This window comes from Tympanuchus pallidicinctus, unplaced genomic scaffold, assembly GCF_026119805.1.
Source record: "Tympanuchus pallidicinctus isolate F22 unplaced genomic scaffold, pur_lepc_1.0 scaffold25, whole genome shotgun sequence".
NCBI lineage: Eukaryota > Metazoa > Chordata > Aves > Galliformes > Phasianidae > Tympanuchus > Tympanuchus pallidicinctus.
This window is the reverse complement of record NW_026294742.1, coordinates 6289427-6302399: the sequence shown is the minus strand read 5'-3', so window position 1 is coordinate 6302399 and position 12973 is coordinate 6289427. Positions and strand designations below refer to the sequence as shown.

Below are 12973 nucleotides of genomic sequence, written 5' to 3'. Positions count from 1 at the left end.
CAACCCTGCCCTCCACCACTGCATTCCTGCTCAGGTGACCTCTAAGGATCAGAGGGTTCTCCAGGGATTTTTATATATATATTTTTTTAATACCTTTTTGTCAGGAACCAGCATCACAAACACTCCCTCCCCAAAGTGCCCAGTGCCAAGGCTCCCTACAGAACAGCAGTGCTGTTTACCTTCACTCCCACACAGATAATGCCACATGGCAAACCTCACATCTTGTCAAACATTCAGACATTGGTTCACACTTCAGCTTCTTCCCCCTCCATTACAGAAGGGAAGACACACAAATGAGAGGCTTTTTCCTGAGAGACGCTGCATTTTGCTTCTAGTACAGCAAATAAAACCTATCCCCAAGGTCTGTAAAAGCCAGAAGCACCCACTAAACCGATCCTCTTGGACCTCTTTGAAAAAGGCTCTCTCCTCTTCAAGGCCACAGACCAAGGAACACAAAAGCACAGACAAACCCCCCAAAGTGCTGAAGCTCTGGGACCATGGCAACCATTCTCTGTAGCACACATTTTCCTTGTATTTGGTTAAGTCAGTTCCTATCCTAGAAAGGAGGACAAGGGAAAGGAAAGGAAGCTAAGGTGCTCCTGACCATACTAATGTTATCAAAAAGACCTAAATAAGTCGGTCAATGCCTGCCTTGGGACCAACACAGCTCTTTTTGCTATCCCACCCACTGACAGCCATGTGCTATAGGGATCAGGGCCAGAATTCTGTCCCCTCTTTCCCTTCACATTGAGGTTGCATCTGCCACTACCAAAGTACACTGGACTGTGACAATGCACCCTGCAAAAAAAAAAACACAAAAAAAAAAACACAAAAAAACCCCAAAACAACAGAGCTACTAATGCACAGTGAGATCCAGGGAACCACAGTGTTATTTTGGGCAGCAGCAACAAGTGCCATGTGAGATTAAACATCCGTGACCACGAATAAGCATCTGAAGTCTGGGCCTCAAAACTACAACTTCAACGCCAGCAGCTTCTTTGATGTGAACAACAGGGCACAGCACGCGTGCCTGATGTTAACAACGTGTGGTTTCATGACCCAAGTATTTGCTGAGGAATAAAAAACCACCCACGGCAAGCCAAGCCTCAAAGTAACCTTCCTGTGAGCGATATCCTGCGTGCTCCCCACAGCCTTATGCCACCCCCAAGCCCATTTACCGTGCCCCAGAGCAGGGTCTGCTGCAGAGTACCTGTAAACATGGCACAAAAATAAGGGCTGCAGGCTGCCAGGACCACGCGGTGGGCTTCCATCTCCACAGTTTCTGCCACAATCACTACATCACAGAGGAGTCGCTTGCTGGAAAAACACCAGAAAAGATAAAGGTTGTTTCAGAACTGGTAAGAAAACAAAACAAAACAACAACGCAACAACTATGTTTTATGCCTGAAGAAGCGAGCAGAAGTCCGACTGCTATGGACAAGGCACCTGAGCCCTTGGGGAGCAGCAGTCAGGCCTGCAGCTTACCCCTGGCCTGAGAACTTCCTTACCCTATGACTTAGCTGGGATTAAGAGTCACAGGAATAAAACAAGGGTTCCAAACAAAACCAAATAACTTCTGTGCTCCATACTGAATCACTGTATGGCTTTAGAAAAGCCACTTCATTAATCAGTGACCTTTCCTAGCAGCTCCACGTATGTCCTTTGAGGATTCATTAGTTAATGTTTGCACAAGGCTTCCAGATGCAGACAGTGAGAAGTGCTCAGCCTCCCAATAAGTTGGTTTAAGATGTTTGAGCATACAAATGCAAAATAAGGGCGATCTTTTGAAATGTTAAGCCTGAAAGAAGTTTAGTGTCTACAAATCTAGATGTAGCCTTCTCATCAGAAATGCTTATCAAAATGCTGTGCTCTCTCCTGGGAAACTACATATCAAATAAATACACACAAAACTCCTAATGGTCTTGGCATGTCTCCTCTTCCTCCTCCATATCTTGGAATAAATAAACAAAATGATTTGCAAAATAGAGGGTTACTGATGGAAAACAGAAGGAAAGTAGGAACTGACAATCTTTGTTCTACATTCACCCTCCTTTGGAAGGAATGAAGGCAGTAATGGGAGTTCTTCAGTCGGCTCTTAATGGAAGCTTCTCCATTTTCTTCAGCTTATGTAAAAGATGCCCCATTCAGTTCCTCTTTGGACTATAGTTATTTAAAGTACCACTCACTAAAGTTAATTCAATTTACATTTGATAGCTAAAAATTCTAAGTGAGCAACATATTGCAAATAGGTTAAAGGCTTAGCAAGGTTATTCCAGACCCTCTGCTTGGGATTTCTCTGTGCCTTTAACATAAGGCACAATTATTCAAGGTAGCTTTTAACACTGATTATTGACTGCTTAATGGATTACAAGATCAGCGTAACAGACATGAGAACTGTATATTCCAGAACAGCAGCAGGACTGAGGAGGAGGAGTACCCAGCAAAAGAAAACATCAAACAAGTTCGTAAGGGCAGCTTTCAATTTTCTGTTTTATCCCTTCACCATTGCACAAGACCTAACTGACTGCAGGCACTGAGAAATGCTGTCAGTCTCCAGCTATTCCCACTGTGCTTCAATTAACAAAGGAATAATAGGAGCACAATAGATTTCTGAATATAGCTGCACAAACCTCTATTTTCAGATCTTTTGCTTTCAGTACAAAGAGAGGACTAGAGGGATGCCAATATAAAAAACCATACTTTGCTTCATTTAATTGTTACAAGGGAAGGACATTTCCATTTTCTGTTCCTTATGCAACTGTGAATCCCTGCGAGACATGCGTGGAAGGAGACATTTCTAACTCTTCTCTGCACTGGAGAAAACAGATATTGGGAAACTACTAAATCCGCAGGAGGGAGGTGCTACAGCAGCCTCTTTGGAGTACTCTGAGCACACAGAAAAAGGTGTTATCTGCTTTCCTCGTGCCATCTGGAGAGAGGGAGCACACGTTTGTGCGTATGACACATTTGTGCGCAGGACTTCTTTCCAAACTCGTGACTGTAAGTCTTTGCTGAAGTGGCAAACAGCTCGGATGAACTTGCTGGAGAAACACTCCCCGAACTTCTGCCTGGTTCATGGGGGAACAGCTGAAAAACAGCACAGGTTTAACTACTGCCATCACAGCAATGTGGTGGCACAGCTTCTTAAGGGCCGTATTCACTGACATTTTCTCAGCCTCCATTCTCCCTATGCCCACACAATTTTTTAAAGATGCCAAGGTGGTCCCTCTTAACTAACAATGGGATATTTTAATTTCCAAATAGAGAACCAGAGTTGTCAGTGTGGCTTTTTTCCTACTTTGAAGTGCTCAGCCCAGATTGAGCAACAGCACTTGTTCAACGGAATAAGAACAGTACATTCATAATCTCTGGTCTGTAATTACGTGTAGGTGTCTTTCTCTCTGTAATGTTCTTTTACTGGTTTTCAGAACATTAACTCAGCTAAGAACATAGTTTACAGCTATATTTGCAGTAAGTATTGGAAAATGTTACATGAATTATCTATACAATGAAGGATATGCTCAAATAACTTCTTGAGCTGCTGCTGGCTTCCTTCTGACTAGAAAATAGGCAACGTGAGAACAGGCACAGCACCCCACCACACTGCAGTTGCCTCTTTCCACTTGCTTATCAATACCCTCCATGCAACCATTAGAGATTTCTATTTATTCTAAAGCCTCCCAGAAGCCTTTCTGTTTCAATCAGCACCTTTCTGCCATTAAGTCAGAAATGTACCTCCGCAATTCATTCATGACCTTGAATGCCTTTCTCATGTGCGAGGGGTTGACTGTCACTGTGCGCTGGTCCTTTTCATCTTCACCTGCCTCAGAGGATCGGGAGCTCTGCTTAATGCTGAAAAGAACAAAACAAAGAGTACCAAGTTTGATTCTGTGACACTTCAAAAATAACAGGTATCATAGAACTGCAGCACAGAGCATAATCCGTGGAGTTGCTTGCACATTTGTTATCCAACCAGGCTTGTCATATGAACAGCATCACAAAATGCAGCTACCTCTGCACTGATGTGGAAAGCCAAACAACCCACATTTCAATCAGCAGGGAAGAAAAAGAAGTGCCAAACACTCGAGGACAAAGCCCAGTCTCACAGGCTGCAGTCCAGGAAAGCAGTGTAAGCTGAAATTCAAGCCAGAACACAATTGCCTGACTGAACAGGAATAGACTTCAGCACTGGGACTTGCAGGAGTTCCATGGATATACTTTAACACATAAAGAAATTTACCTTTTCACATCTCATCTAAAAACCAAAGCATACAATACATGGCTTATACCTCCTTCCACAGAGGCAAATAGAAAAGGGCTATTAAAACTACCTGCAGATTTTCCAAGCATTAGCTTTGCAGCAGCCATGTTCCATTGCCATTCCAGAAATAGGTCTATTTAGTGCCACTGAAATGTATAGAAAGAATTACTAAACTCGGCTTTCCCAGCAGAACTACGGGCTGTATAGGTAATGCAAAACCAGATGCACCCAGTTCTGTGCTGTGTTTAACCAGGCCAACAGGTGCCTAAGGCACATACGTGTCCTCATTACTTTGTTCTGAGCGTTGGCTCTTTGCACAGAATTGACATAAGGTCAATATCACCACCTCTATGATTCCAAAATGCACAAAATCACTCTGAGCTAAAAACTTCCCACCTGTAAAACAAAGCAGCATTTTAGAGTGAGATAACTGTTCCACTTAAATCTACAGCTCATACCTCAAACCTTCCAGCAGGCAAAAGCAAATAAAACAAGCTGAGCAAGGTCATCCTCATTGAAAATCAGCTCCAAGTGAATGACTGTCCCTGGGAGGTAACCCCATCACCACCACTCACCAGCCTGGAGACCTGATCAGAGTTTTCCTTCCAAAGACAGTCCCCATGAGCTGCAGGTTTCACACCCTTCTCCTTGTTGCTTTTCTTATTGCACTTGTTTCACGAAAAAACAGGCTGAAGCAGGTTAAACCAATAGCTGCACATCCAGGCTGCACCACAGATGGCCTCTGAAGAAGGGTACAAAGCCAGTGAAGAGCGTAGGGATGTTCTCCACAACAGTCTACTGACCTCTGCTAATGCACGTATACTATATGTATCTTCATACACAGTGACTTTTTCCCTGACAAAACACAATTGTTAACTATTTACAACCCACTATGTGTTCCCCTTACCAAACATGACATTCTCATGGTTTTCATCCCACTAGCCCAGTATGGCCAGATAAAAAGCCAGAAGGGAGGGCACCCCCTGGTAAACATTCAGCACTCACAGAGCTGGCAGCAGGCAATGACACAGCCAGCTTTTGTGTCCCTGAGGAAAGCAGTGTGCCTACAGCACACACAGCATTCAGCTTCCACCCAGCTCCACTGCAGCAAGGAGCCTCCGAGCACCACTGGCACATGGCCACATTCAACTGCACCTCCGTGCTGCACTGATCAAAATCCTCTGCTGAAACCTTCGGCTGAGTGAAGTTTGACCACAGCTTTAAAGTCTCAGCCTTGCTTTTCAAACAGCCAAGCTTTTCCCCTGTGGCATGCAGCACCAAGCAGGGATGTGAAAGCGGCTTCTCCAAGCTTTCGGTCCCCAAAGCAGAAGCACATACAAGAAGCAAAGGGAAAACGAAACTGAAAGAGGTGAGCAGACACCTGTGCCCACTGGATGCTGCTTACAGTCACAGTCAGAGATTGACCCTGCAGGATCCCAAACCAAGCGATGCACACAAAAACCACACAGCTTCTTTAATCCAGAAGCGTACCACTGAGATTTATTTGTTAGCACTCTGGTGCCAGCATCCAAAGATTCATTATTTTCCAACTCCCCAGCAGGCAAGAGATGCAGATCAGAGGACACAGCAAGTTCCATCGAACATGAAAGTAAAGGTCAGAACAACACGCCTCCATAGAGCCTCCACTCCACCGCACTGGTCTGTGTATTTTAAAAGCAAAAACCTTGTTCGTTTTGAAAAAGATCGATCAGATCTTCCTAAGAAACATGAAAAGCAGCTGTTTCTAAAGCATCCTGATGAATGTTCTCAGATTTACTGGAAGGGGTGAATTTCATATTTTAGTAAAGAGCTCACCATAAGAAAATACTGCATTTTGTCTGGCTAGCAGCTCGTTTAAATAAATAAGTAAAATCAATACATGCTATTTAAAGTTCTTCCCAAATGACTAATGTAAAAAGAAATTTAAAGAAATTAATGGCCAATTGCCTTTAACTCATCTTTGAAACTGAGTCAGCTTCCACAGAACTTTGCTCCATTAATACAGAGGAGAAAGATTTCACACCCCCACGCACAAACTCACAGATAACACCAACGCCTTCCTAACATAAAAACGCAAGGATCCTCACGCTGCCTGCAAACACAACCTGCCACACAAAACTGAGCTGCAGAGACCAAAGAGCCCATTTACGTAACCCTGCTTCTCCCACTACACAGAGAGCTGTTACGCTTCAGAATTACTCTGTTATTTCAGTAAGGGAGCAAAGCCAAGGAGAGAACGAAGTCTTCAGAGCAGAGTGGACCATGCAGGTCCTTCCCATCCCCGTGCTGCCCGAGGAGCTGACATCCAGCATACAGCAGGCCGGGTGCGTGCCAGGAGCAATTTGTCCCACCCCGGGCCACCCGAGGCCATGCAGCGAGTGAATGGACAAATGATTTAATTTCCCTGGGCCAGATGAATGCCCTCGTTAGGGACACAGCAGGATGGAGACCAGCAATGCAACCCTTCCTTTCAGAGCGTGCCAACCGTGCCGCCGTTCCTCTGCACAGGTTCCGGTGTCATCCCCAAATGGAACAAACGTACCTCAATTTCAGAGCCCCACACCGTGCCAGTGAAGCTCAGAGTGCTCTTTATGGCCACTTCCCTTCTCCAAGCTCAGCAGGCCTCACTCAGGCTCAGCAGCTTCTCCGACCGAGCCGGGCCATGTCCCAGCCTGCGGAGAGCACTTACATCCCATAACCCACAGCTCCACCGCACGCAGGCATCACTCATAAAGTTGGGTTGCCTTAGTTACCAGCAGTAATTACAGATGTCTTTGTAGATTGTGCAAAAGAATAAAAGCCTTCCTTAGATCTAAACTGTCCCCTTGCAAGGTTATTGCCATGTAGAAAGCTAGTAAACCACAGCAACAAAAATCATGCCTCTGCCAAAATCAATCCCAACGCCGGCTTTAGCCAGAAGTTCACCCTAAAGGAGGATGGGAGAATGAGCTTTCCTTTGGAATAGGAAAGGACAGCTCCAGCAGCCAGCCTTCTCAGGGTCACCAAGCTTTGGAGACCCGCTGGGTCCTCACTGTGAGTGCTGGGGGGCTCTGGGTGCTGCCACATCCCACAGCCCCAAGCTGGCACCATGGCTTTCCCAGGGCTCAGTGAGTTGCCCTCCTCCTACACTTCAGTCTTAAAAGATGAGTGACAAGCTAGCTACACATTTTCCAAAGTGAAATTCCTTCCCTCCAGGATGCACCTCAAACATCACTGTGCAATGTCAGTTTCAAGTTTCTGACAGGTGTGACATAGCTCTGATCTAAAAATCTGAAGGATACCCAACAGCAGTTACTGGTCTTCAAAGCTAAAATGCCTCCATAAAGATAAAGGAAGACCGAAAAATTAATATGTTTTTAAGAAAAGTAGCTCAACTGGAGCAAGCCTTTAGAATCACAAAATCACAGAGCAAATGCATGATGGCCAACAGTGTCATTCCCTGAGGCAGACAAGCAGTAAGAAAAGGTTGCGCTGTAGTTACATATTTATAAGACCTCAATTCCTCGTTTTTTTCTTTAGGTGTATAGAAAGATAGTAAAAAATGTGACTGAAGGAATCCAAATACCTGGATGGCTTTTGAGGGAATTTCAGAGAAACACATTGTCATTACAGCACATCATGGAAAAGTTCTTTAGCATCCTATTACGTTATCCTACTAACTGAATTTCTTCAGCACCTACATCCAACTTGGAGACATTCTCTTAGACAAATACATGATAGGCATGCAAGAGACCCCCCCCTCAAAAAAAAATTATATAAAATGAGACCTTGGGGGAAAAGCAGACTTCAGGAGCCGCTGAGAATAAAACTCTTCACTGACAATAATGGAAGCAACACACAATGGCTCAACTACGACAAGAATACTATTTGCTTCCTTGGAATTTTTCAGACAAACCCTATGAAGAGCCTCCAGCTCGATGAAAAGGTTACCACATCTAGAGAGATTTAAAATTACAGGTTGTAAGACTTCTCTAATAAAAAGCCATCCAGTCTTTGTCACCTTTCCAAACTCAGACACATATTACACATCTAGATTCAGACTTCCTTGCCAGATCAGACACCATTATGCAATTCCTCCATCAAATTAAAGCTCTTATCAGTGCAGTAAAAGAGAATCAGGATTCTGAGATAACTTGTTGCCAGATGTGAACGTTTCAGGTTAAATCCCCCTTGCCCATGGCTGCTTCTGCCCATGTGCACTGATGTGGGCACACTGCTGCACAACCAGACATAGGAATTAGCAGGATATTTGAGTCCAGGCAGCCTTGGGACCAGAGTCGGAGGTGATACAAGCACCAATAACACGTTCCTCGTGAGCTCCAAAAATGGAAAATTAAAAACCAGGGGGAACTCTGCTGTCATGAAGGCCACACTGTGTAAAATTTAAGTCCTAATCTGTGTGACATATATTTGAGTTGAAATGCAAAAAGTACAAAAATGGGAGCAGAACCAGCCCGCTCACTGGGCTGCAAGGTCAGCTTTTTAAACCTCCCAGGACTCATTCTGAACAGGGAGAACAGCTTTGGAGCAGTCCTACAGAGCATCCCCAGCACTCCCTGTCAGAAGGCAAAGCCCACATTGCTACTGCCCATGTGCTCCTCAGGGCTTCCCTCCCCTTCCCAAAAGCCAGAAATAAAAGCAGCAATCTGGGCAATCATTCTTTACTTCCAAAAGCATGCCGATAGGGCTAATCAGTGCTTCATGCCCTAAAACTGGACAGTCTGGAAAAGAGGGTAAGACACAGCTCCCAGCTGCTTTCCAGGTGACTTCTTCCCTGCTCAACCAGCAAGAGGCCATCATGCACAGCAGAACCATTGCTGTCTCATGGGAAGAGGTAAAACCCAGTAGCACCAAGGAGGAGCACAGCCTGGGGCACCCAGATGACCATTCCGCAGTCCCTCAAACACTAAGCTAATAGTTAATATGACAATCTAAGATTTCAAGGCACTGGAAATCAATTAACACCTGCATACCGATATCTGGATTTATATCCATAGCTGACCATTCACACCCTTACATGGAATGGGAGCTCCATTTTAGAGCAATTTAGAGACAAGGTTGGGTGAGAGCTTTGAGCACCAAGCACTGCAGCTATGGGGCTGGGTAAGGGTACCAAGCCACCCTTCAGAGCAATTTGAACAGGCTGCAGAGCTGCTCCTTAACAGAGGGAAATCCCCACAACGCGGGGCTGACCACACTTCAGTCTCTCAATGTACCACATTTAAACACAACTGCTACCAAGCCCTGGAGATGAGCACTGCCAGCCAGCCAAGCCCCCTCCCCATCCCACGCTCCCTGCACGGCCACCAGCAGGGCTGGAGAAGAGACACCCGGCATATCCTGTTTGAAAGAGAAATAATAATAAAACTAATTTAAAAAAGAAACGGCTTCACGTGTAGTTTGCAGCGATTCTGGTGTGAGAAATGCGCCCAGCCTTGGGAGGAGCGGAGCACCGCACGGCTCTGCAGCACCTCGGAGCCCGGAGCTGAGCCCCTCGTGCGGCCAGCGGGCACCGGGATGGCTCCGAGGGCACTTCTGTGAGCAGCTCTTGGAGCTACGCCGTCACCCGGCAGAGATAAAATAGATAAAATACACACGGCCCAGCAACGGCGCGAGGACGGCTCAGCATCGCTCCTGCCCGACACCCGTGCCGGCTCCCACGTACACACAGGTACGCCGAGTCCAAAGGCTTCCCAAAAGCCACCCAGCCCTCCAGCGGCACAGCCAGCAGCGAGGACGGCTCAGACGTGACCCCAGCCGGCCGCCGGGCTCCCGCGGCGCACCGCGCAGCTCCGACCCCGCGCTGCCTCCCGTCAGCGGGATCCGCCCGACCCCCGGCCCGCCCCTCCGTGCCCGGGCATCCGCGAACCCCGGCTCGGCCGGCCCGGGGCCGCCGCGGGAGCCCGCCGCCCGGACGGCCACAAAGGCTCGGCGGCGGCACCCACCTCTCCTCCTCCATTGTGCGGCAGCGGGGCGGGCTCAGCGCCCCGGGCTCGGCATGGTTGCGAGCGGCCGCCCCCGCCCCGGGGCCGCTTCCTCTGGGCGGCTGCGGAGCGTTGCGTCCCCGCCGCGCTCCGCCGCAGCGACTGCCGCCGCCGCCGCCGCAACCCGCGCCGCCCTCCGCCTCCTCTCAGCCTCCTCCTCCTCCTCGCTGCCTCCTCCCACTGCGAGCTCGCCGCTCGTCTCCGGGCAACGGCGGCAGCGGGGGCGGCCTGCTGCTCCGCCGGGCTCGGGGCTGCGAGCAGGTGGAGGGGCTGCCCCGTGCGGCCGGCGGCCTCGCGAGTCGTCGGTCACGAGTCGGAGCGGATAGGCGTCCGGAAGGGCCTCCCGGCCCACTGCACGCAGCGCTTAAGAAACCAGCTGCTCGTAGCTGGGATCTCCTCCTCTAACTGAAAGCAGCGGCGTTGCAGCCCTGTGGCAGCGCTCCCCTGCCGCCCACCAGCAGAAGCCAAACAACAACAGAACTCCCCTCAGAACTGCTCCTTCCTGCCGGCCTTCCTACAACAAGAGCAGCTCCGCAGCTCTGGAGTGGCACAGTCCAGTTTCAGCTGTGCTGCCGATAATCCAGATAACGGCTTATTCTCAGGAGAAGTCGGTCCTCTCACAAACCCACGGCTCACCAGGTGAAATCATGCAGCTTATTCTGCTGCCTCGAGGTTATGGATATAAAGACAAGGAAATGCTTGCTTGCTTCACTACTTTAGGGTACACCGAAATGATTTGTGCAACAGAAAGAGGTACGGAGAAGTGCCAGTGATTCCTATTGCAAGAAGCCATCCTCTCTTTCATAAATATCACCTCACCTGTTCACATTTCTCCTCAAATCACGTCCTTGTTACAACTTAAGTTCCATATATCTTAAATTGCATCAGCAATAACAATTTCATAGATTCTACTGCACCCTCCACAGGAGAAGTTAAAAAGCTTGTTAGAAATCCTCATTCCCATTCTTCAGATAAGAGAACTTGGAACATCCGGAGGCCAAAGGACTTTATCAGTGCCACATGGGAATGGAGAATTGGAGCCCTGCTGTTTAAACACCATTTGGCAGTGCTCCCATAAGTACAAAGCCATGAAGCCACACCTCCTCAGGTAAAAGGAATGATTCCTGCATTTTCCCTTTGAGAATCCCATTCAATCCATTGAACACACCTAGATCCTCAAACATTTCCCAACTGTCCCTTCACATTTTGGATGTACAACAAGACGTGATTTCAAGTCAGGGATAAAGTAGACTAAAAGTAGTAGCAATTATTCAACAAGTTCTAGACTTCATTTTCTACGTAAGTCCCTCGATAAACATAAAATGTTCCAATGCATGAGCGTATCCTGAAACTTCTGCCAAGTACCTGTGTATCTTTATTAACACAGTTACTCAGCATCAAGCTTTCACCATAAAATCTACACTTCAGGCATGCCAGCTCTGGGCCCTAGGCACACAGATTGCACCAAAGCAGCAATGCCTTCTCACGTGTGCTACCCAGCTGTGCACTCTGTACTGCACAAATGCAACCAGAGGAAGGTAAACCCCAGCACCTGGAAAGAGCAATCATGACTGGGATGGGACAAATGTGTGTTCCACTAAGCAGACATTAGAGCAGCCTTGGAAAATAATTACAATGGATAACCCCACTGCTTTCTTGTTTTAAAGTGCAAAGAGTGGTATCTTTAAAAAAAACAACAACAAACTTTAAAAAGGGATTAGCTACATGTGATGCGTGGAATTTTTTCAGGTGCTTTCAAGGATTCCTCCCTTGAGCTGCAATCACCAGCTTTCTGAAAGCTTCAGAGGGAAGAGTCACTGCAAAGCAGCGCTTCCAGAAGGATGCCGTTTGCAAGAAGCAGAGCACGCACAGCAGCCCCAGGTCCTGCTCCCAGCACAGGTGTCCCCACTCCCAGCCTCCCGCTGCAGCCCTCTGCTGGCAGCTGTGCCGTTTCCACGCTCCTGTCTGCCGCACGCCAGCAAAATAACAGTTTATGAAATATGTTTTTCTTTAGTCTTCAATCATAATTCCTATAAGATTACTCCAAGAGCTTCATTATAACGTTGCCAACAATAGTAACAACTGGCTACCTTCACCCCAGGCTGTCATTTCTGGAGTTGTTGAATTGCTCACCCTGCCCAGCAGTAACAGCAAAAACAGCCTCCCTGCTCCTCCTCCAGTTCTTTCCTGTAGCGTAAAACACTGATGTCACCCGCAGCCAGCTATGCCAGCAGCACAAGCTTCCTGCCTCTTATCAACTCATGTCTGTATCAGAGACTTGCTGGGAGATTTTCAGACAGATTCTATAGTTTAGAATAGAGCACACAAAATGAAAAAATCAGATTCAGGAAGAAAGCTGTAAAAACAACTGTTGTGGACACTTGAACAAAGGTAAAGCCCTGTATTCAGGTGGCCAAAATGCTGCTGGGTTCTTCTGCTTAATGCTTCCCTGGTTGTGCCTCCCATTTCTGATCCAACTGAAGTGTCCTGTTTTCACTACAGGGCAGCCATGTGAACTTGAGCAAAAATTTAAGCTATGGTCCAAGCAAACAGATCATTTTAATGTGATTCTTTTTAATATATCCCTTTCTTCTTTCATGACTTCCTTCAGTAATAAGAGGAAACTACGTGTTTAGTATCATAAAGATACTACACAGCTTGATTAATATTTGTATACTGTAACACAGAGACTGGCACAAACAAGCCCATGCTAATTCAGGACCTCCCT

At 47.1% G+C, this 12973-nt stretch overlaps 1 protein-coding gene across 4 annotated transcripts in view; it reads right to left on the bottom strand.

The window, feature by feature from the left end:
- Positions 1–12973, bottom strand: part of KLHL3 (kelch like family member 3) — a 112802-nt gene that overhangs the window by 31256 nt on the left and 68573 nt on the right. The window contains exons 1-3 of one of the 4 annotated variants that reach the window (XR_008208204.1): positions 10207–10360; positions 3736–3852; positions 1211–1317 (exon numbers count right to left, since the gene is read on the bottom strand). Coding sequence is in view for 3 of the 4 variants with exons in the window: in XM_052689408.1 (XP_052545368.1) it covers positions 1211–1317; positions 3736–3852; positions 10207–10220 (238 nt within the window). In the remaining variant the exon portion in view is untranslated. Of the gene's footprint in view, positions 1–1210; positions 1318–3735; positions 3853–10130; positions 10150–10206; positions 10361–12973 lie in introns of those variants that run through there. The other 3 variants (XM_052689408.1, XM_052689410.1, XM_052689409.1) reach the window with 3 other exon arrangements.